Source organism: Etheostoma cragini, chromosome 5 (genome assembly GCF_013103735.1).
Source record: "Etheostoma cragini isolate CJK2018 chromosome 5, CSU_Ecrag_1.0, whole genome shotgun sequence".
Taxonomy (NCBI): domain Eukaryota; kingdom Metazoa; phylum Chordata; class Actinopteri; order Perciformes; family Percidae; genus Etheostoma; species Etheostoma cragini.
In genome coordinates this window covers 23,444,314-23,469,580 of record NC_048411.1, presented here as the reverse complement: position 1 = coordinate 23,469,580, position 25,267 = coordinate 23,444,314, and the positions used below count along the sequence as shown (strand labels likewise).

Genomic DNA, 25,267 nt, shown 5'->3' with positions numbered 1-25,267 from the left:
GTATGTCTTTCAAAATATGGAAATTGTTGATTAAATTGGTTGTACTGCTTTAGAGAAAACAGGAAAAGACAGTCCTTCTTAAGCACACTTTTCAATAGTGTTTATATTCTTAGATAAAAGTCAGATCCACACTGATTTGTTGTCAGCATCAAGACAAGCATCAAGCCTGATGGGTCCAAAAGTGAATCAAATTTCAGACTTGCAGACAGAACTATAACATCCTAATACAACATTTTTGTATGAATTACACACAGTAAGTAAAACACCATGGCAAAAGTGTAGAACCTAAAACAAATCGCTTTCGCCTTCTGGTTCCAATTACCTATCACACGACACGACCTATCCATCCATCCTTATATCTATCCATTCATGCTCCTTCATTGCCTTGAGGCCCAGTCCTGCTATATTCCTCTTCTCCCCGGCAAAAGAAGACATATGCAGCGCGTGATTAACTCCTTAGCACAGAGTTTTCACTGTTTTTCCCCTCATGAAAGGCACCCTTGTCCCCCCATCCTAAAGAAGCCAAATGAACAGTTCCCTGGTTCCCTCAGGCTCTTTGAAGAGCCGCTGTGACCGAGTGACTCTGGAGAACTCCTGCCCCATTCCTGGGACTCTGCAGCCCAGTAGCCCAGAGTCACAGGAAAGGGTCAGATATCAATCGGCATTCAAATAACTGTTTGAAGAATACAATAAGAGATTCATGTGGTTTATTACCCAACACATCCTTTTTTCACCATATTATGGTTGTACTTGATTGTACACTGGAATAAGACATTTATTGAAGATGCCAAGAAGAGGCCACGCCCCCATGAGAAGAAATGGGGTGTTAGTGAATAAGTATATGATGACTGTCATGTAAAGCAATTAAATAAGGATGGATTTTTACGTTGTTGCTTGACTAGAGCTACATGTATTGCTTTTTTATTCCAAAGAAGTAAATGAAGAAATAACAATTCAATGACCGTACACAAATGTAAATCAATGTTGCTAAAAAACAAAACCACAAAAGTCTAAATATACCTTACAGTTGGTAATGTTTTTGCAGCTTTTTCAGGCCCTTCTTTACAAAAATGCACTGTACACCTATAAAAACAGGCACGGGCCAGTCAGATAAACATTGCCACTTCATAATTACACAATGTTATGGTTTTAAGTATATGCACTTGTTTCAACAGTGGTATCAGAGTAGTATTGTACAATCCTTTCTGTATGAGTTAGTCTTATCTTATCTTTTCTTATCTTATGGGAGGCAATAATAACAACTGGAGGGAACAAGAAGGTTACAGATATCCGGTGCAGCTATTAATGCCATATAATTACACTCTGCGTCATGCAGTTAAGTGTTACACAAACAATAACATCAACAGAGAACAATTCCAAAGCCAATGTAAACTTTACAAGATGGAAAGTACTCATACCGTAGGTTTGCTTCAGAGCTCAAAATAAGCAACATACCAAAAAAAAAGCAAATACAACATGAAAGCCAGTTCATTGACACCAACGAAAAGAAAAGAACTTAAAAAAGGTCATATAAGCACAGCTTACAAAGATAACGAAAAGTACACTATGTATACTGTAGAAAATGTTGGAAAAATAACCAAAGAAATACGTTGTACCTTGATAAAAAAGACACTTTTTCATATTAGCTTTAAATGTGAAGTATTCTTCAGCCCGAAACATACCAATGGCACATTAATATACATACATACATACATACATATCATGCATTGTTCATAGCTCTTTTTTTTAATGCTACTTTCAAAATAGCTATTCACAAATAATTTTAGTATAAAGCTTTTCCTCTTCAAACCGAATTAGTCCAGTTTAAGTTTACCACCTCACCACCTTTTTGGTTAACTTGTTAGGAGCAACACTCAAAATAAAAGTTGGCAACAACATTAAGGCAAACATGGCTTTTTTTGCTTAAACTGATCCACAGTTGAGGCACAATGTAACACCCAAAGCACGGTACCATTTAGCCTTACAGTCTTACCTCAAAACAAATGAAAGTAAACACCATTTTACTTCAGCATGAGTCTACTAGCTTAAGATAATATGTTTCTTAAGGGACAAAACATCTCTGACGAGATTTTTTCCACACAATACCTCAATGGCATAAAATAATTCATAAGAAATGGAAGTAGCTCATTTAAGTCAAAATATTGACCTAGTTTCTCAATTAAACTGAAAGAGCAGATAAAGACACATTGCAGTCTCCTTCTGTATTCTGATCTGTAGAGAATACTAGTAACGGTCATTGCTACTTTTTACGGGCATTAAAACACTCTATCATCTTATGTCTCTGGTTTAAAGAGGGGGTATTGTCCTGCAGTATATTTTCTTAAATACAGCAAAGGGAAACTATAGATGTTGCTGAGAAAGGGAGTGAGTTTAAAGTGATTTATGAGCATGACATAAAGGACAGCTTGGGATTTCCTTTTTGGTTTAGTGGTTTAGCTGACTGTATAAAACCTACAGTAAGAGCACATTCTGGTGATTTGGTGTTAGCCGAAGTATGAAAGGGGTTTAAAACAGCCCTTTCGCAGAAACATCAAAGAGCTTGTTTGGGTTTCAGCAAACCATGTCTGACTGAGTTGGACAAATAGAGAGCTAAGTCTTTAAATAAAAAAATGCAACATTTCTGTAGGTAAGAGCCTTGAGACCAATGCTAAAGCTCAGCAAAGAATTGAAGGTGACTTACAAGCACATAGACAATTAAGTCCTAAATGTAGCATAACCTTTGTGCTTTGAGGTGTGAGATGTGGTTGTTTAAAGAAAGGCTTTCCTTGTAACATGGTATATTAACCTGAAAACTGCTCTAATGGGAACTTAAAAAGCTGCTTTCTTTGCCAATCAATTTCTCCTGAAATTTCCCACTGAAATTGTAAAAGTGTGCCTAGACATACAAAATTAAGTGGGTGGATTCAGGTATTGAACTGTATTTATGCACGTTGGTCCATGAATAAAACAAACACAAACAAATTAACTTGCCATCCTCAGAAGATCTAATTTTCTTGTTATTTTTTAGTACCCTTAGTACCTTTGGAGAGTGCACATAAAAAATAGCTATGTTTCTGACACCTGCATAGCAAATTACAGTTATGCAACCTCAAAAGCAATCCGAATATAAATATAGTGTTGGACATACTGCAGAAGAACAGAGATGAATGAACTATGGATTATGTCTGTGCACCACTGTTCTCACAGTTGTGTCTGGCTTCGCCACAGGTTGTGGTACAAGATTGAGACATAGTCGTTACAAAACATAGAATTCTTGAAATGAAATACAATGGTGTATAGACATCATTATAATAGAAACTCACATATACGACTCAAATGTGCGCTCAATTTAAATGCATTTCTCACTCTTGACTGGTCATGGAGTCAAAGCACACGCACACTAAACCTGTTAAAATTCCTTCATTTAAAAAATCTCTGTGATTCACCTTTCAACAAACGCATTTTAGTCTCTTTGAAATCCATCACCAACATTGGTCATTTGTCTATAAAAATACTTATTTCACTACTTGTGGTGGCATTATGGCTGTCTTTTGCTGGGGTGTTTTACTTTCTGATGTATCCAACGTGCCCTCCTTGCCTTTCTTCCTGGGTGGCTTTTTTATGGGAGTCTTCTTTGGTGTAGGATCCAATATCTGGTCCCCAGGCCTTGAGCCGTTTAAGTCCTGCTTCTCCGGGCTCTTGGCTTCAGGGTTCCCAAGGTCGGTGGCAATGGGGGCCACCATCTTCTGGAGGCTGCTCGAAGTGGGCAGCAGGGGCTTGGTGGAACCCGGCTGGCTAAATCCACTAGAGGGGGTCCTCTTGGCTTTTTGTGGAGGTGTTGGCTTCTCACGATTTCCCTTGGGTGTGGAAAGACCATTGGTCTTTGTCAGACCTGTCCCCTCATTCCTGTTGATGCTTTGGGTTTTTTCCTTGAGCTGAGCAGCCAGGAGTGTGGCAGCCTCAGAGTTCATATGATGGTGGATCACTTTGGGGCTCTTGGGTGGCTCCTTGGGGGTCTCCTTTGGACTGTCAGAACTCTTTTTCTCAGGTGAGGAGCTGTGGAAATTACTTATCTTCTTGAGGGCATTCTGAACCACACCATTGATGTGCTCCATGTGACTGGGACTGCTGTTCTCGTCCCCTGACCTCTTACCTCGCAGAGGTTTGTGTTTGCTGGGGGAGCCATTGGCGTCTGCTTCCTTCCCCTCTTGTTTCTTCTGTTGCTCACGGCTCCTCTCCTTCATTTTTTGCCGCTCCTCGCTCTTGGCTGAACCATCGCTGGAGCTTCTATTTTTCTCCTTTGGCACTGCAAGTGCCTTAATAACCCCATGCCCCTGTTGCTCTGGCTGGGGAGACCCGGTAGTATTTCCGTGTATCCAAGATACTTTGGGCTTAGTAGATGGGTCTGGTGGTCGTGGTTTGGGCTTGCCAGGTGAAGGTGGTGGCTTTCCATTGCGCTTTGCCTCTGGTGTAGGAGTGCCATCGCCATCCTTGCCGCTGCCATCATCCTCCTTGGACTGCTTGGAGAGGCGGGCGATGCGAGCGTAGAGGTTTGCAGTAGTGGACTCAGAGCCACTGTTGGAGCCTTCACTGTCAGAGGACTTCAGCAGGGGCTGCTCACTGCCTTCTGGTTTTGTGACACTGGTGTCTTTCAAGGAGGTATACTCTCCTGCATCATCCTCATTAGGGACAGCTTCTGGCTTTTCTGCTGCTGGGCTGGGGCTGCGCTTCTCTTTGCTTTCGTTGACGGATTCTGTGGATCATTGGAAGATCAACAGGTTTTAGTCAAAATTAGCTATCCAATATTTAAAATTAAAGTAAATTTTAACTTCTTTCTAAACCAATACAAATGACTTGTTAAATAGATGAGATTATTTTAATATTCATACACATTACACATTATATGTTATGACATCTGGCTAATGAAAGCTTATCTTTGCTGATGATGGACAACTTTTCTCATTTGAATCAAGGGTCTAATGATAAAGGATGTCATATATGCTATACAGACTGTAAAGCCCTTTGAGGCAAACATGTTATTTTGAGCTATGTAAATAATTTTGGCAATACAGGACAATCAATCAAATATGAGGCATTGTTTGTAGAAAACAGGCTACACATCTTGTAAATCTGAAACTTGTTAACAATGTGCTTTATCTGTGACCTTTACAAATAGCAGCAATTCACTGCTGGATAATTTTCTTTTCTTCCCACCATAAAAGCATGAACACAGGTAATTTAAAGATATCTGTACCACTTCATTTGCTCATTTGTATACACATACTTGAGACCGGAGTGACTACAATGCAACAGATTGTATCGGGCAACTCTAATTCTTTTGTGATCTTTGCAGCAATTATTTTGTGCCAGAGACTTTTAACTAAAAATTAATTGTTTCAAAACCCTTGAACCATTTATTAAAAGAATGAGAACTACACAAAGGTATTAAGAGAGCACTGAAAACCCATTAATCAATAAGCACACTGAATAGTCCCCCAAAACACAACCCCACTCATACGGTCAGACCTCTAGAATAGAAACTGATGAAATGGGTGTTTTCACTCAAACTTCAAGGAGTTAGTCACTGTTTGGATGTGTGCCATGTGCTGACTTGGCCGTTCCATTTCCTGTTTATACTCTCCTCGTCTCGACGCAAAACCTGGGCCTAGATGGCATATGATAAAGAAACTATCTCCCTAATGAGATTTACAGAAGTGGGTGAGTCACTAAACGGTCACACTGGGGATCTTGACTTCTTTAGAAACCTATCAGCGTGTTTCTGTGTAAAGTCTCCTACACGTCAAAGACGAATTAGGGATTTATGTGTGTCATTCAAGATAACTAAACTGTTTATTTATTCTTACAATGACTCACCTTCGTGGGGCACACAGTAAACAGGCCCCTCGTCTCCGCTCTCAAAGGAAGAGAAAGACTCCTGGGACGACCAGGAGGAGGGGGAGGGCTGCTCGGCCACTGAGGGGGGCTCGATGAAGCTGCAGTTAAAGGTGTTCTCTGGGTCGTGGTGGGCTACTGAGAACAGAAAACAAACGCAGAAGCCAAAAGGTCAGCCAGAGGGTATTGTACCGTGTTACAAGAACAACAGTCTGTTCTCACTCTCTCTCACAACTGCTGCAGTGAGTATAGTAGAAAGTGTTGGTTTAAGTGAGTCTACGGAAAAACTGATTTTCTATTGGCTTTGGTTTGGAATTGGAGTTAAAAAAGGCTCCAACATTATGGGTTTTGGAAGGAAGTGTAGATATGTTTGTAACCTGTTAGGTATTTGTACATTTTGTTGTCAAAAGCTAAAGTGATTTAAGTGTTATTCTCAGCAGGTTAGAAAGGCAAAGAAGAAACAGCATTCTGACCATCATATGAGACTACTGGCATAGTTTTTGGTGGGTCTGCACCTCCTTAGTGACCCAAACAATTGAGTCATTAATTTATGATGACTACATTATTTAGGAGTAAGTGAGCTATTACATGCATTGTAATTCAATGAAACAGAAGTTAGAATAAAGCAAAAACAAAACGCTTAAAAAGATACAATTCTAGGGATTATTCAGCATTTTGGAAAATACTAATCTTTCTCTGAGAGTGGGATGAAAATAGTGATACTACTCTCATTGAATTAATTACGAAGTACAGTACATGCCTCACCTAGCTTAGCATAAAGACTTGAAACAAGGAGAAACAGGTAGTCTGGACACTGTTAGCCTGTACACAATAAATGTACTCCCAAAATCGGAACTATTCCTTTAACATGTATGGAGTGATAATTAGGAATCTGTAATTACAACAACAACAAAAGATAATGTATTGACCCTTAAACTGTAGTGAAAATGATGTCATGCTGGCCCTTATTCTGGTCTTTTAGTTGTTGAACAAATTCTTTCCCCATCTTCCAGAGAATCCATTACCTTAACAATCTTTCTCTCTCTCTCTCTCTCTCTCTCTCTCTCTCTGTGTCTAAGTTTCCCTAGACACTGCAGCATTCTGCTGACCCTTCAGTCTCAGGACAGCTGTGGTGTCTGAGGTATACTTGCGTGAGTTTTGGCTTCAACTATACTGGGCGTTAACTCGACATGACGGCCACATCAGATGCGCCTGTTTACATGCCCGATGACACATGGGTCCATCCAGTTGTTTAGGCCTCAGATAAACCCTAGGTGGAAGAAATCCCCTAACTGTACCAGGACCCCGGCCAGGAAACAAATCCTAGCTCCTTAGGGTTGGTTGATTGACTGCAGTCTTGTTTAAAGTACTTGAAAGCAATACTTGATAAAAAAGTACAATTATCTTACAAGAAAATGACTTTGGTACAAGTTAAAGTCAGCTTTTAGAATATAACTTGAGTAAAAATCTTAAAGTATCTGGTATTTACTGTACTTTAGTATCGAAAGTAATTTTCTGATATTTATTGTATTTAATTTCTAGAAGTAAAAGTAAAGAAACATGTTGATTATTATTATTGTGGGTTCCTTATATTAAAGTTTAAAATTCAGGGGGTTCACACCTTCTTAAACATTAAATTCAAAGTCCGACAAAATAGAAACAGGAATTTCATTTTTTGTGAGGAAGAATTGTTCACTAAAAAGTACAAAATCATTTATTGCAAGTAACGAGTAACGAAGATGCTTGGGGGGAATGTAGTGAAGTAAAAGTATACATTTCATTTAGGAGAAGTAGTGGAGTGAAAGTGAAAGTAGTACAGTGTACAGATATGTAACAATTCAGTACAGTAAACAAGTATTTGTACTTTGTTACATTAAATTGATTGATTAACAGCTAAAAAAGTGATCTGCTGCCTTTGTACAGATTTGTACAGACTTGGTAACTTATAGAGACCCTATTAGAGGAAAAACCGCATTTTCTTTTATTTGTATTATTAGAGTTTGAGAAAATATTTCACACATATTTGTTTACATTCTCACTGCGTCGCTCCTTGGTGGTTTTTGATATAGAAGACAATTTTGATCCTAATAACATTCTAATTCATATAACTTTAGCAGATGGTCTGTTTAGAGGTTCCTGTCACAATAATGTGTAGACTGAACATGTCTGGTTTAGTTTTCATTGTAAACTGGTCTGATGTTTATTCTCTTGCTTCCTGTGTCCATCCGTTTTCCTCACATGCCTTGTGACTTTCTGTTGTTCAACATTTTCTCAACCAGATTTAGTCCTGGTAAAGTCAAGTTTTATCTAGTTTTCCAAATTACAGTTATTGTAGTTTTAATGTAAGTAACTACCTCATATCTGTTTAGAGGCTAGCTAAATCTTTAATGATGCATTCATCTATAAACATTGTTATCAGCTAAATCATTTTTTACATTTATCCAAAACAAGTCATCTAAACGTCTGAACTCTATGTTTGAGTTTGGAAGGCTGATGTCTTTGTGTTACTTGTAGGGTGGATAATGTCAACACAGGTGCAACATGTCTGCAATCCACAAGTACAGATGTGTGTAAAAAGGAGGAAAAAAAGACAAAACACAAGTGTTACTGCTTTAAGGGGACTTCCATCCGAGAGAACGCATTTAAGTGATAATTTAAAGATATCATGTTTACTAGAATAATGCCACCCTGCACTCTCTACATGTGTAGTTAATACTGGACTTTTGTTGTTAAAAAAATGACTCCAAAGTTTTTCATGCCGCTACTATTCTGAGTAGATTGACTGAAACAAAATCAGCTATGTGTGGATGTGGTAGAGTAATAATCATATGATGTATACAGAACCCAGCAAAAGTATTATACAGAAGTGTGGATGACTAATAATAGTTTGCCCAAATTCAACAAGAGTATTCCTCTTGTTGAATTTGGGCAAACTATTATGAATGCTGAATGAATAAGACAGGGTATTTGCTCTGTCTTCTGACCTTGTGCAGGGTCTTTGCTGTGTAAAGACCCTGCAGGGAAAGACCCTGCAGGCAGATTGGGAGACTATAAGGGACTTAGGAATGTAGAGCATCTAACCTATTTAAAGACTTCAGTTGAGTTAGTCAACATGCTAACACATGGGTATTTTGCGACATTATCTGGATGCAGTGATGAACAACTGCTGCCCTTGAAAGCTGCTCCCACCAGACTGTGGGTCTGGTGGGGAAGATTGTTCTGCAGACTGGACGCCACTGTGATCCCTGCCTCCATGGAGGCCAACGCACAACGGGGCATTATTGACACATCCCAGCTGCAGAGCTCCGCCACCACAGTTGCTCAGTGGGGGGATGTGTTAAGAGACCTGAGACAGGTCAAGGTTGGTAGTTCAAATGCCTGGTCCAGCTGTGGAAATGTGGGCATAGAACGGGGATTACTAGCCAATAATAACAAGAACCAAGGCTTCAGCCTGAAATAGCCTGTGTCAGGTTTACAGTATTGCCTGCAGAGTCTAAAACAAATACAGTAAACTAAGTGACGTCCAACATGGCAAACTCAGAGCTTTTAAATCAATTAGTGATCACTTGTATCTACAAATACTGCTCAAACTCAAGCTGACGTATTCTCCTTTGTTCCATCTTAATTCATGCACTCAAGAACAAATTTATGGTGTGAGAAAGTTTTCTTTTGTTACGTCACACTAGCATGAATGTGAAGTTGAGTGTTGTTGCAAACAAATTTACAATCCCGGCCAACTTTCCCATGATAAATAAAGAAAGGTGGAGCTGCTCTCAGCCCTTACCCGTGGGGAAGCATTTGCACACAGAGGATGCAAGGAATGCCGGACAGACGTGAATCTGTTGGGCGTGGAGTAAATATGCCTAGAATGGAATGCCAAACTACAAGCAGATAGCCTTACTTTTGCCAAGAGGTGAATAGGTGTCAGTGTGTTCGTGTTGCTATTTCTCTGAGGCTAACCATGCTAATGGAGGTTGTTGTCTTCCTACTTACTTCCTCCTTTTCCTTTTTCATTTGGTCTTGCCACATCTGTTGCCACTGACCCTGGTGTGGATAAATCACAGTTCTGACACGGGCTGGGGTAAATTTGACCACTTCCTGTTTCCAGCCCTGTTGGGCCCCTCTGGAATGTGTGTGTGTGTGCAGGACTGTGTAGCCCCAGTCAGAGTTTGAGTTTCTAAATGTTGGCCGACCACGCTTCTGTGGGTAGGCCAACAGAAAGCAGAGTAGCACACATTTGGATAGGACACACCAGGAAGGACACGAGAGATGCATACTCTCTGTAATAGATTTGACTGGGTATTGAGGTCTGTTCTAAAATTGGTACATGGTAGCCTTGTCTGTTTTCAACCGTGTAGGCCCTTAAAATGAAAAGCCTACAAATTGATCTTTTTCCCTTTGCTTACAGTGTAAACACATCACAGTATCTTTATGTATAGTAAAAATGTGAGAACATCTGTTGTTTGAAAAGGCATTTGGCTACGAACACACAGCATTGAACACGTTGCTTTTTATAAGCCTCTGGCACATTGCTTCACATGGTCAAGCTATTTACAAACATCCTTATTAATGTTCCCCAATGTGATGACAAAGGCATCTCTGTCCCAGTGTTGTATTTTGACCGAGGCATAATAGAGACAGATTCCAGCTTAAAGAAACTGGATAACTGAGGAGGCACATGCTGCTCAGACATGGAAAAGAAACCAGGTCATCAACTCCTTCCACAGCACGCTGAGTTCAGTAGAGCCTTTTTAAAGAATCAAATTACAGTGCTTCATAAGTATGCTTAAGCTGAGGCAAAGTTAAGAAACTGCTGTGCAACACTGAACCCAACCCAGCCCCAACCAATCAATCATTTGATCAAGAAATCGAAAAAGATTCCCATTACACTTTCCCCAGAGCCCACTTCCATGGCTTGTTTTGATAGACCAACAGTCGAAAGATTCACAATGACAAACAGGCAAATGTGAAAAGCTGCCGCCAGGCAAATGTGAAAAGCTGCCGCCAGGCAATGTTTGGCCTTTTTTTCTTGATGAATGACTTTTAACACTAAACCGATTATGAACATTGCTGTACATTAACTTTCTGTCAGTGGACTTGTACATAAATTGACTAATTGCTTTAGCACTACTGCAAATGTCACCCCTATATACGGTCAATGTTATGTGCCAGATATTATTAATCTCCTACTTCAACAAATAAATAAAACTATTGCACAATTAATACAAATGGGCTCCTATAAAGGTCTGTACAGTAAGGAGAATATGTCCTTGTCTTGAAAATTGGAAATTCCATATATTGTGAAATGCAGAAAAATATTGCTATTATGATATATTGAAATACTGCAGTACTTGACAAAACATCCGCTGCATCTGCATGTGTTGTCATAAGAAAGAACAATCATTTGTACAGTGATATAACATAGCGTATGGAGGAAGAGAGGGGGACAACACAACAAGGGTTTAAGAGATCATCATATCTCCTCTGTCTACCATAAAAAAAAGACTGGGGTCACAGACAGATCTGTCACAGACCACGAGACCTCCGCATGGAGCAGCAGAGCTGCAGCATCAACCCAAACAGAGAGGCCTTTGATAGCATGTCACTCACCACCACCCGGGCCCCCCGACAACCACTGGCCTTCTTTTAATAACACAGCCTCCTCCTCAGTCCAAGAAAAAAAAAAAATCTTGGGGAAAAAGACGATGGAAACGAGTAAAGAAAACGGGAAGAAAAAAAAAAGCCCAGTTTAGGGCTGTAATAATATGAACACATGGCATTTGAGGGTGCCAAGAATAACAAGGGGCTCTAAAACCAGTGCATTCCTTTCAAATGAAACCCCATACTCGCCTGGCAGCCACCATACACTTTTTAACCCTATTCATCAACTAAGAGGAGGATTGAGGTAGCCCTGAAGGTACAGTAAAATGCTTACTCTGACTTCCATGCACGGTTGTCATTGTCAGTGCTGTGTTAAGCTAAAGATGTATAAAAGCACTGATCACAAGTGAAACCACAGTTTTCATATTATTTGACAGCTCCATGTCAAAAATCTGAATATCATTACATTAATGACCTCTGCTAATTATGCATCGGGTATTTGTGATGCTCTGAGTGATGCGGCTTTAGCAGAATGTGTTGTACGAGCAGCGGAGACAATGATTACATAAAACACAGCAGCTTCTGGCAGCACTGCGGTGGGATATGAGAAAGAGTTTTGGGGCTTACCGACTACTTTGGGCAGTTTCTGTCGCCTCAGTGGAATACGGGGAAGTTTTGTGCTGATTCGGCTGAATCGTCCACACAGGATCCGTTTGGCTTTTTTGCTGTTGGTAGAGTTGTCTTGGTTAGGATTGAAAAGGGATGACGCCATGGAAATCCAAATGAATCATTCAAGAGAGGCATATTAAACCTGGCCTCATGCCTCTTTTGAGGGCTCAGGGGCTGCTCACATTGCAACTTGCACTGTAATAATATTAATATATGAAAGTACTTAAAATACAATTTAAATGCATTTATTCATTTAACAACCTGGTACCTGTGAGAGAGAGTAGAATTACAATATTTATCTCTATTTTGATGACCGGGGCCAAGCCTCCTACTAGGAACTCAAGCCCAATCGTGGACCATAGAGGTGAAGACACCTATCTGTCACTCACTTGTGGTCATCTTTGTGTCGACACAGGCAGCAGCAGCACAGCAGCGAGAGCAGGACAATCAGTAAAAAGGAGACCAGGGTTCCAGCCGCGATCACACCCATCCGCTGGTTGGGCTCTGAAAGAAGAGATGCAGGGAATTCTGGGTGTGCCACATTGGCGCAGCAAAACTGAATGCCAGTTTCAACAAACCTCTCTCTCTGTCATCACTAACACTAGAGAGCTTAGTGCATAGCAAATTATTATGATTTACTGTACACTTGAAAGCATATGACTTGAGTAGAGGGTTTACCTAACTGTCTATAATCTTTATTAATGTGATGGTTAGCTTTGTGGAAAAACAACTGATTTTCAAAAGCTGTTTGACATAAAGCATCCCTGAGGAATACTGCAAAAAGCTGAAATGCACTACAAATAATTCACTATTAATCTTGTGTCCCTCAAGACAAGGAACCACTTAAGCTTTCATTGCTAATTTCCAGCATGCAACTTCCTGTCCTCACCTGCTTTTTACTAAACGTCACCAAAACTCTTCTATGATTTATTGTCACCCCTCCCTCCTCAAGTGGGATACACCCCAAACAAAATAAGTGCTGTATTGCATAAGAATGGACGGCTTTGGCGCTAGCAAGGACAGATGACACCAAAAGAGAAGCAAACCATCAGTTAAGGGGTAAGTAGCGGCGGCCCTCAGGGGTTTACACTGTCACATAAGGCTGAGATGGATTGCTGGGCAGTCTGGGCGTGGCATGTTGTCATTTCCTCTGTACTCACAGATGGATGAAGAATGAAAAATGGTTTTGGTGGGGGGTAAGGTAAAAGTGACAAGGTCTTATGATATCACAGGCCAACAATTGCCGCCCATCACATCCATTTGCCAAAATCCCTGCTAACTTTGTGTCCCGAACAACAATATTCTTCCTGCCTGTCTGCCTGCAATCCTCTTTTCCTCTTTTTCCTCTCTTACGCCCTTCTAAGTTGTCTTTTTTCTCTCATATCTTCCTCTTTCTTCTTTCTCTCTCTGTCTCTCTTTCTCTGGCTGAACAGGAACAGAGCCAACAAACACAGCCATAAAAAGGACACCGGTCTGGGTCTGGAAACGAAATCAAGGCCTCGCTATGTTAACTCTCCCACTACACAAACTGACCTGAATAGATGTGTTTGTTGGTACTCAGTGTGTACAGCCAACTATTAGACATTTAATACACAGGCAGCACTGGCATCTGGCTCTTTGAACAAACAGTTCAGAAGGTTATAGTTCTTTGTGTATGTGCAGTTCAAGTAAAAAAATAGCTGTTGCTAATCTAGAAAAAGTACATTATTTAGAAAAACGCTAGTTTTTGACTACTGCTGTTTAACCCATTTCAAACCATGACTTCAAAGCATATGGTTGCTCTTAAAAAAAGATTTTCTTACGGAGATAGCAGGCACCAGACACAGGATCACAGTTCTTGTCATTGCAAGAGCAGGTTTGGTTGCAATTCACTCCGTACTGGCCAGGTGTACAAGTCATATTGCAGCTTGGGTACAGACAAAAACAACATCTGTTTAATGCTCATTCCAAGTGACAGATGCATGAAATAGGACACAGAAAAAGAGAAACTGCATAAATGGGAGCAGTGTTTTGTTTCAGGCAAAATCGTATGTGATGGAAGTTAGTAGGAGTTTTAACTCTTCTATTTAAAAAGTGTTCCTTATCAGTATCTGTAAAAAAAATATGCCTCAAAACACATGTTCACTCGTTCAAATTCCCAAGATATATAAGTGTGTGTGAGAAAGCCATCAACCAGTTAAGCATGAACATGACTCTTTTTGGGGGTATGAAGTGTCTTATGACTTACTAGGTGCCATAAAATCCCGGGTCACATAAGCACTCTCCAGTGACAACATGACAAATGCCGTTAAAACAGTGACTGCAGTTGTTCTCACAATTCTCGCCATATGTGCCGTTGGGGCAGCGCACCTCGCACCTAACACACACAAAAGGAATACCATGATTACAGTCATTTTCAAGCTTAGCAGTATGAGTCAAAAACTTTATCACAGTGTGGAAGAACATATACTGTATCTTTGTAACATATGCATATTACATTTAACATGTTTTCTTCTTATTATTTTACACCTTTTTTAAATTGTACTGTGCGTGTTATGTTGTCTTACCTGTCCCCAATCCAGCCAGGGTTACAGTGAGAGCATTTGCCATGAATGGGGTCGCAGTGGTGGCCGTCTTTACAGCTGGGACACACGTCCTGGCAATTTTCACCAAAGAAGCCTTTGGAGCAGAGCTGGTCACACCGTGTTCCATTCCAGCCTCTGTCACAGGTGATGCAGCGTCCCTCTGTCACTTTACAGGGCTGCTGGCCCTTGCAGTGTCCACACCTATGGATGAAAACATGAAAAAAGGAATATGCATTATGTCTTGTTTGCACAAAAACTCCTCCATCTCATCTAATTGTAGAAAAAGAGTTTAAGGAACTGGATCCTATAATAATCTGTATTTGTATGTTTTAAATTGTTGCTTTAGGGATCATTTAAAGAGACGGATACACAACATTGAACTCTAACCGTGTTCTTTTCAGTTTATAGCAACTGTATTGTGTGACCATGTCACAGTGCATGGAAGGTAAAGCACTTAACCGGAATTGCTTTTACATGTTGGCTGATGATAATGGTATAATGTGAATACCAACTCCCAAATCTCACTTTATTATTGCTTCATTAAGTAACGCGGTCAGATATTTTAAGGGTTATCAGCTGCAGCCTATATCAAATCTTATTTCCTAATAAAACCACAAAACCGCACCATCTTTCCATTTCCATTCCACCATTCAGCGTCATGAATCAGACAAGGGAACTGAACATTAGGCATCTGTAAAACTGCATATTTCTGTGTTTTTTATATGGTGCATCTGCTCTCTGCCAGTATTTTTCCCCACCTGTTTCTGCAGTTTTGACCATAGAACCCGGCAGGACATGGTTCCCGGCAAAACTTCCCACGGTACCCTGGTGTGCAGGTACATGAGCCGTCCGCCTGATTGCACTTGCCGTGGATGCACTGGCAGTAACGGTCACACCGTGGGCCCCACAGCCTCTCCCGGCACAGGCAGCGTCCAGTGAACTGTTCGCATGGTGAATTGTTACAGTTACACTGGATTGCACAGTTCCTCCCCGTCCACCCAGGGTTGCACATACATCGCCCTGTCGTTGCATCGCAGATAGAGTTGATGCTGCAGTAGCAGTTGTTGTTGCACTGGGGACCCCAGACGCCAGGGTGGCATGTGCATTTGCCCGTCTCTTGGTCACACTTGCCCTTTTGGCATAAGCAAGCATTCTCGCAGTTCGGTCCCCAACGATTGTGGTTGCAGGTACACTTCCCGGTCAAGTCATCACACTGGCCGTTGGGGTAACAATTACATTTCCCTTTGCAGTCAGGACCCCAGAACTGGGCAGGGCACTCTGTTAAAAGACAGTGCAGTAATCAGGGAATGGGCAAATTTCTTCTGACTTGTCAAATGTCCTTCAACAGAACTAAGAGTCTCTACAGCCATGCTAGTGGCTCTCTGAGGCTGCACAGCAGTGCTTTGTGCTAAACGCCAGCATGGCAACATAATCACAACAGCTGATGTTTTGCAGGTACAATGTTTACAGTGCTCACCGTATGTCAGCTAACATCTGCTAATTGCATAAAATGTATCTAATAATTATAAACAGAGAGGTGGACCTGCAGATAGAACATTGTCGTCACCAAGTAGAATGGCTAAAAAAAAGACAAAGTGCCATAATTTGAAATCATGCTGCTGTTTTAGATTTTAAATGAGAGCTAAAACTTGGTACTGAACAGGTGCAATATTTCTATTTGACCTTTAAAAATGGTAGACGAGAAGAAAAAGGTGTAGATGATAAAAAAATATAAGCAATCCCTTACTAGTGTCACAGCTAGCTCCAAAGTATCCATGACGACAGCGACATTCATTCGGCCTGACACACACCTCATTTTCGTTGCAGGTGAAGTTGCCTTCACAGAGAGCTTGGGTGAACAAGAACAGGCCGTATTATTCAACTACCTTGAACAATGAGCTATATGACAAGTACTGATAAATGATCACTGTTTGGTACATACGTGTCAGGCATTCATCCTCTAGCTGCCCCCATCCACTGCAGCACACAAATCCTGATGATCTGGAAAAGAAGTTTTGAGATTGAGAAAGGAGGGATGAATGGCAAAGAACTGGGCTTAAATACAGTGAAACAAAGACTTCACAAAGCAGCAGCATCCACACCCAACGCATTCTTCTTTGATCTTTGTTCTTATTGATGTGGCTGATGCCAATTTCTGCAAACGTATGCAGGGCATTGACAACCATGTTCTTAGCACATGCTTAGAACATGGTTGTGTAATTATCTGAATGTGGGTCATTCCCATCTACAGTACTGTACGTACACTCAAAAGCCCTTAACCTCTGAATCTGCAGTTTATCAGTTGCTTTAGGTTTCCTAAGCCTTTGGGGAAGTGTAAATATTCAGAGACCATAGTTTGCAGCCAAGTTTTAGGCCTGTAATAATAATATTAATAATAATAATAATAATAATAACACATTTTCTTTGTAATGCACTTTACATTTAAACAAATCTCAAAGTGCTACAGGTAAGATCATGAAAACAAGGTCAAAAACATCAGTGTAAAATATCTATAAATAGTGCAACGACATTTTTGTGAGGAAAGTGCGGATGTGTCTCCTCTTCCTCCCAAGCCTGTGACCTCTGCGGGGCCCCCTGCAACACGTCAGCTTCCCCTAAAGTGTTTGAAGATGGCAGTTTACTTTCAATCACTGAGCAGGGAGCCACGTTGATTTTGTTGCTGCCAAAATAGGCGCGTGGTTGGGATCACAGGTCGACGATCTGTATGCTAACACTTAATAGAAGGAAGATGATTACTTAATGAGCCTTTTGCCATTTTATGTGCATTAATATGACACTAGAATTAACTTTTTTGCTTTATGCAGCTCTAAATTTTGACGAATTGTTAACAACACACAGCCAATCTATGTCAGCACTGAAAAGAAAGAAATTAAATCCACTGTGTAGAATCAATTAGGTGTTTAGGAGCATAGCTGCACTCCTGTTTGCCTGTATTTCAGAAGGAATGCATCAACTAGCTTTGCTGAGAAATCCACTGACTAGATGCTCTTTAACTGATTCAAAAAAACATTTTTCTGCATCAGTGCCAAAAGATTTGCATTCAAGTCAGAAAAAAATAAAAACAAAGAACAAAATAAGAAAAACAAGTGAGTGGTGAGTTTACTACAATGAACGTTGAATGCTGGAAGGGGGGCAAAGTGTTAAACTTGTAGAGCAGTAAATGTGAGTACTATATATATCCCACTAAGAATTTCAGAAAGCACTAAAATAGGCTGCGGTTTGTTGCCCATGAAGCAAAGAACAATCTATGAAATGACAGCACAACTTAAACTTTTGAAGAGCAGCTGTTGATTACTTCACATTTCATTGTGACTGCACGGAAATATGCAGCGTATGGCTTTTTAGATAAGCTATTTTCAGTTTTGCCCCAACAACTTATGATACAAGAAATAAAAGCTACAAAGCACATTATTTCTTATCACAGATCTTTGATGATAGATCGGAGAGTGATCCCTGGACTGTAGCCTATTTGCTGTTTCTCTGCTACAATTTTAAAATTCATAGACAGTTTGGATGATGTAGTCAGCAATTGTGGACCTGGGTTTGATTTTTCTTCTACACTTTACAGGCTCAGCTATAATCTTAGGGGCCAACAATGAATGATTTTTGGATACTTTTTCTTTTGAGAAGGAGCTGTCTAGGTCTTTATATTCCAAGAATAGTATTCGATTACTTTTCACATAATTGATTCGTATTCTTACAATAACAATTGTCAACCAAAATGTGTTCCTTTAAACTGCATAAACTTAATCTTAATCTTGTATAAACTTAATCTAAACTTAAAACTTTTTTCTCTAAAAGTGCATTATCAACCACAATGTGTCCGAGCCACGCATCCTGTGAAGGTCATCGACAGCACCCCCTAAAGAGCAATGAAAACACTGTTCCAGATGTACACATCTGTTTAGCTGCTTTCTTCAATGGACTCCTCCTCCTTCTATCCAGCGGGCTGCGAACACGTTATATGTGGAAAAGAATGGGAAATAATCTATTCAGTGTAAATACTAATTCTTGATATAAAAGTAAAATAAACGTTTAAAGAATAAAGTCAGTGGTGGAGTTCAGATACAGGCTAGTGACTTTTCTAATTTAATGAGAACCGTTATCCCTGCAAGGCCAACATTAAGTTATGAATTTATTGTGCTGTGTTGAACACCCAATTATTCTCCTAGCAAATAAAAAAGACTTGAGGAACGTGATGATTCCACATGTTTTAGTGCATTGAATACTCTGACTGCACTGTTTTGAAGAAAGTAACTATAACTACCGAATGCTGATGGGAGAATGAGGCAAACTGTGTCGCAAGCTGATACATTAACAACCATTGGGAACAAAAACTACAGGCTGCATATGGTAACCTGTTTTCTTCTGCACTGTTGCTTACCCGGGTGCTTTGCATACATTCCTGCCTTTTGGGTTGAGTTCGTGGCTGAAACTGGAGCAAAAGAAGAGACAAACCACCGCAGCAACAGCTAAAGAGTTCTTCACTTCCATCGTACAAGCAGCAGCATCCTTCTAGACGCCGTTTTCACACCGCATTTCCCTTCTCCAAAATATGATTGACTGCTTTCCACTGTTTTTGATAACACCTCCGATTTGTTTAACGCATATAATCCATAGGTATCTGCTTGGTAGATATCAAATCCTTGTCCAAAAAGGTGTTTTTAAAACTCTCGCAACCACCTACGCCATCGAGAAACTCAGCAGCAAAAAAGTGCCCATGCGACAGCAATCCCAACCGAACAGCTGAAACAAAGTCATAAAAACCCAAACTTGCAAATCACAGTAGGCTATTCTTGACTAACGCTGTTTTCCTGCAGTGCGCTCTTGATTCCGTCAACATTCTGAAATGGGCCATCATGCAAAAGCTCGTAGGTCCGGAGTCATAATGAAATTAAAACTTTTTTTCCCCAACGTGATGTCCTCCGCGCGCGTCGAAACGTGTAGATGTGTTGATAGCCTTGCAAAAAATGAAGGCGACTTAGGTGCCTTTGGCGGTTTCCTCTCTGAGGACAAGCGATTATAACTTTTGTCCTCTCTTGCGCTCTCAGTAGTGGTAGGAGGGAAATTCCTGATTTGTTACTCTATCTTTGGCTGTACGTGTGTGCCATGCGTGCGCCACCAAATCTCCACAGGCCTGTGTGCAACAGGGTCTGCTACAGGTTAAAACAATGCTGTGGCCCATTTCGTCATTTTAACAAACACAAGTTAATGTGTGCGATTAGGACAAAAAGGCATTGCTTTTTAATAATTAAAATAGCCACTTGTATCATTATTATCATTCAAAGTTGCGTATTGGAAGCATCTTTCAATCGTCCGATTTAAAATGACACATTGTAGAAATGGTTTGTATTTGCAGTAACCTCCTTAGAAAACACTAATTAAGGTAGTTTTTTAATTGATGCACAGGGAAAGTGCGTGATCGTGTGGGGGTGGAGGGGGCGGCAGTGTAACAACTCCGTTAGACAATAGCTCCCCCATCTGTTAACATCAACGAATTGATTATGGCGTACCATTGAAAGCGAAGCCATTATTACATCATGACATCAGATGCATTGTAACATGCAGTCCACCTATATACATGAATGGTTGCACAATGCATGTGCGTTAGTGGGTCTCCTTTTTTTCTCACATCACATTGTGGATTATCAGGGTCAGGTCAGGACCAAAATAAAGTTGTACTCTACAAACTGTTATGACATGTTTGTACTTCAGTTCTACAAACATGATCCCTTATCCATGTCAACAGACCCATGCCAACATTCCAAAACAGAAAAGTGCTATGACTTCAAATATTTTGACAGGTCTTTTGTAAATGGCTAAACATTAGACAACTACTAATTTATAATGAATAATGCTTTCTGGTATGTTTTGATTGTAATTCACAGGGCCAGTTATGTTTTTAAGTTACGTAATCCATGTAGGCCTGCATAAACCTGGGGTGAATTGTTGGTCCTACAATTACTTACAGCGTGAGATTATTTGTCTTGCGAATTACAATGAAAGGTAAAGTAGGCTACTCAGTTTTATACAAAACACCCCATTTGTATAATATATCATTAGATTATATAATACAGTGTAGTTTATAGAACAAAGGCCAACTTCTGCACTGATACAGTTTGTTAAGGCTTAGATTGTAGCCTACAGTATTCAGTCTATATTCTCATAGTAATGTTATCCTATATAAATTAATTGATTAGGCTATTTACATCTCGGTATTAAACTAATATACAGCTGTTTATTATTAAACTAATATACAGTCTATGGCTTTTTAACGATGCTTAATCTCGTTTGTTTTTGTGATTTGCACTGCTGTAGCCATGGATGTGGGAATGTAGGCCTACAGTGCAATTTCCCACATCCATCCAATTAAAGGCCTAACTTTAGCCTAAAACTGAGCCATAAGGAAGCTGAGCAACGGGATGCGTGTTTATAATGTAGACACGAAAAAAGTAGGCTACACCAATAAACAATTGTTTATAACGAGGAGTAGACCTACTTACAACCACCGCTGCAATCTGCGGAAACTGGGAAGAGGAAAAACTGGCGTGCTTTACCTACGCAGATGTAAACAACTCTTGCGTCACATGCGTTCCACCAACCAAGTGATGCTAATGTGACCGCTTGGCTTCCTATCTTTTCACACTGTAGCGTGTGCAGCTGGCCTCACACGGGCATATGGTCTGCGTAACACCGCTCCGCTGACATCTCCCTCCTCCACGGTGATGTTTCATGTAAAAACCGTGCCAGCCCTGAAACGGGCAGGGGCGGGCATTCCCTTTAAGCGATTACTCTCCAGTCGAAGACTCCGATCCTCGACCCCCTGCGACCCAGACGGAGTCTCAGGACGACGGTTTTCAACATGACTCTGTCAAGACGGAGTTTCCCGGACAGCCGAGGAGAAGAGTAGACCGAACCACCAGCACCACCGCTGCTGCTAATGAGGTCTCCGTAGACTTTGACCAGGCACAGGGGGCTTACAAGAGCAAAGACTCATTAGAGCTTCTCAGAAGTTTGGTGGTTTTCAAACTTTGCTCCTATGACTTCCTGGTTGAAAAGAATAAAGAGGTAACGTTAAGCAGACGCTATAGCTTACCTTGCAACCCGGCCAATAACGATGAATGTTGTTTAGGTGACTTAATGACGACAATAAAAAGGTTAGCATTTACTTTATGTTTAGCGTTTAGGCGGGAAAAATTAGTCCCCCATCAAAACAGGTACGAGTAGCCTACAAAAGGCACAAAACGCCAGAAAAAATGTCATTAAGTACTTAAACCTGTCTTATTTCATATGCAAAGAGGTTAAACTCCTTGGACATTGGCCCTCATATAGCCTATTTGTGAGACTTTTGGTGGTAAGCAAACACTATAATACTGTAATGTTATGAAAGGCTTTAAATTGTGTTCAAATTAAAACCAAACTTGGCTGGATGTCAAATTTGAACCTATAGACCTATCTGTCTGCCCCTTATGCTTATAACCCCCAGGCTTAGGCTATATAACCCCCTCTTCTTAAATTACAACTTGTTTTTCCAAGCATGCAACCTCTCCTTGCTAGCTGTAGGCTAAGCTGAATGTCAGATAATTTTATACCCATCTGGTCATGCCAATACAGTGTAAACGAATTTGCCACAAGACACACTTCACACACTTTCACAAGACAAACTTTCCCTTCAAACAAGGCCTTTTTCAGCCCATGTTGTAATGCATGGTGGTATAGTGCCTTAATAGACTCACTGCAAGTGTATTCCTTTCACACTCATACCTTCATTGGGATCAACTGAAAGCTTAGCTCAGGTGATAAAAGCAAGTTACACCAAATGTAAAACAGTAATACAATCTAGTGTAACTCTTGATTTTTCAGTGAACCTGCAATGTTTCATACTTTTTCCCTGTTTTAGTATTTCATGCAGTTGTTAGCTTGAGGGTAAGACCATAATTTGAGTTATTTTGTTCGTGAAAGATCAACATGCTACTTTTGTAGTCTGTCAGGTAAACATTTAGCCTTCAAAACCTGCCCACACCCTGTCTTTTCTGGGATAGTATGATTCACATAAAATATGATAAATGACATGTAGAATAAATTATAGGCACATTATACAATATGCCTGCGGTTATGTACCACGTCTTCTCCATTCCTACTCAGATAATGGACATAGGTAAGAAGATCCTGGGCCAGAGAGGCTTCAACCAGTTCATGAAGATGACGTTTTATGGCCAGTTTGTCGCCGGTGAGGACCACATGGCTATCCGGCCGCTGATCCAGAAGAATCAGGCCTTCGGCGTCGGCTCTGTCCTGGACTACAGCGTGGAGGAAGACATCAGCCAAGAGGAGGCTGAGCAGAAAGAGATGGAGTATAAAAGTTGCAGTATTAACACACATTTCAGTAGATAGTGCATACAAAAATTATATTTTGTTTGCAGTCAGTTATGGATCAATATTTTACAAATAACTGCCCAGATAATGTCCTGTTTTAATTCCCAAAGTAAACTGACATCTACACAGAGTATGTTACCTCACAGAGTATTTTCCACTTGATGTTAAAAATAGGTGTATTTTGGTATGCCTCACAAACAGGAAGTAAACACACTTTACAGCATGATTTGCTGGCTCAGACATTGCCCCTCGTTCTGGATTGGCTGGCTTAAGAGAATTTCTCACTCATTAGGAATTCTGTCACATGGGTAGCACAAGGCAGTGGCTATTTGATCTGTGAACTAACTTGGATGACATTACAGACCTTATGTAAGAAGTCCCTCTGGGCAGAGACAGCAGCAATGTTACTTAAGTTGTAGCTCTAGGCATTCATGCAAAATGTGGACTTTTTGACACATTTAGGAATTGCTGTAACATCAAATCAATAATGAATGAATAATATTTAATGCTTGTTTCATTGAAGGGAACAACACAAACACAATTGTCAGATTTGCTTAGCATGAACATAATACTCAAACATGACTGAACTTTTTTAAGAATTAGCTTTTTTTTTATCTCACACAACATCTGTTTTCAAAGATCAGGCATAGTGAAAAGGGTTGTAAGTATGTAGCTGATATTCTACGTCAACAGACTTAAACACCGGTTACTTTACATGCTAACTGTAATGTCAGCTTGTGCCAGATACAATGTTCTTTATAGATTTATTGTGTTATCACATTCTAAGGCGATAAAGCTCCCAGGCAAACGCTTTGCTAGGACTTTTTCTACCCCTTTATATTTGTCAGTGTAGGTTTTTGTACACACCATATATATATTTATATCTTTATATCTTTTTTCTGTTGGGAATATAAGCATGAAACCATCAGAGAAAGTATAAAACCTCAGCCTGGAAAGCTTTTGTTTAGTTAACATACATCTCGAACTGTAAAGAAAGAGGACAAGGTACTTTAAGCCAGCTTGATCTCAGACAGCAGGGTTTCACAGGCACTCCAATGATCTGTCAAGATACTGTAGAAACAACATTAGTTCATTGCAACAGAAAGAAGATGTAAGGAACAGAGGCCTGGCTTTATGTTTGAAGCAGTGCCAGGCTTATGTTGTGTGGGCTATTTGAACTTAAAATACATTCCTGTTTTTACAGTCAGGATTTTATCAATGCATGGTTATGAAGGCCAGAATGTTTCTAATGAAGCTGGCTAAAACTAATAAGTTGTGACAGTAATGAAATTTTATCAAATGTCCTGTTTCATGCCAAAAGATTACCAATAATCTGTGCTTCTAGCACAATTTGAATTTTTGGCAGTATTACACAGAAAGCATTTGAAACAGTATTTATAAATCTCCACTGGAACGAGTACTGACAACATGATTGCTTACCCAATATGATCAGTGCTACTTAAAACTCTGAGAGTAGATTTATTTTTAGGGCTGTATGGAACAATTACTTTAATATAGAAACATTTGTCTTTTATTTATTTTTACAATGCAATGATTATTTATTCTAAAATATGTCAGAATCTAGTGGAAAATGACCATCACTAGTTCTCAGTGTTCCCAAGTTCTGATCAATGGTCCACAACCCCAAAAGATTTCAATTACCTAAACATAATAATAATAATAATAATACTAATATTACTACTACTACTACTATACTCATCTAACTATACAAAACAGAGAAAAACAGCAAATCTTCACATTGTGAGGGATATTTGTCCTTAATAAATGACAAACAATTATTCAGTTATCAAAACTTAATACATTTTTCCTTTGATAGACTAATCCATTATTTGACTGATGGTTTCTGCACTACTCTTTTTAATATCAAGAAAATAGTAATAAACGTGTGTGAGACAATACAATTTCAGAGTCAAAGTCAGTGTTAAATGCATACATTGTAGCCAAATGTAGATTTCTAGAATAGAAGGGCCTGCTAGGTGTCATGCCATGTTAAAATAATATAACTCCCTTCAGTTTCCTGGCTTTGAATCCTATTGACGTCCCTGATGTCTAGAGTGCTTCGTGTTTAGTTGTCCATTTTGTAAAATTAGCTCCCCAGTTCCCTATGGGGAAGGGGGTGGTGG

General features: G+C 40.0%; 2 protein-coding genes across 2 annotated transcripts in view; one reads left to right on the top strand and one right to left on the bottom strand.

The window, feature by feature from the left end:
- Nucleotides 1–690: 690 nt before the first annotated feature.
- On the bottom strand, nt 691–19,836 carry scarf2 (scavenger receptor class F, member 2). The gene is made up of 11 exons (XM_034871792.1): nt 19,132–19,836; nt 16,669–16,727; nt 16,474–16,575; nt 15,485–16,004; nt 14,709–14,927; nt 14,390–14,518; nt 13,965–14,068; nt 12,552–12,666; nt 12,121–12,218; nt 5,875–6,030; nt 691–4,753 (listed from the first exon to the last, which is right to left on the bottom strand). The coding sequence occupies exons 1-11, from the start codon at nt 19,239–19,241 to the stop codon at nt 3,516–3,518; spliced, it is 2,850 nt and encodes a 949-aa protein (XP_034727683.1). The 5' UTR covers nt 19,242–19,836; the 3' UTR covers nt 691–3,515.
- A 1,636-nt stretch (nt 19,837–21,472) lies between these two features.
- Nucleotides 21,473–25,267, top strand: part of prodhb (proline dehydrogenase (oxidase) 1b) — an 11,974-nt gene continuing 8,179 nt past the window's right edge. Inside the window, 3 exon segments of the mRNA XM_034871793.1 lie at nt 21,473–21,568; nt 21,570–21,815; nt 22,893–23,101. Coding sequence (XP_034727684.1) covers nt 21,473–21,568; nt 21,570–21,815; nt 22,893–23,101 — 551 coding nt within the window.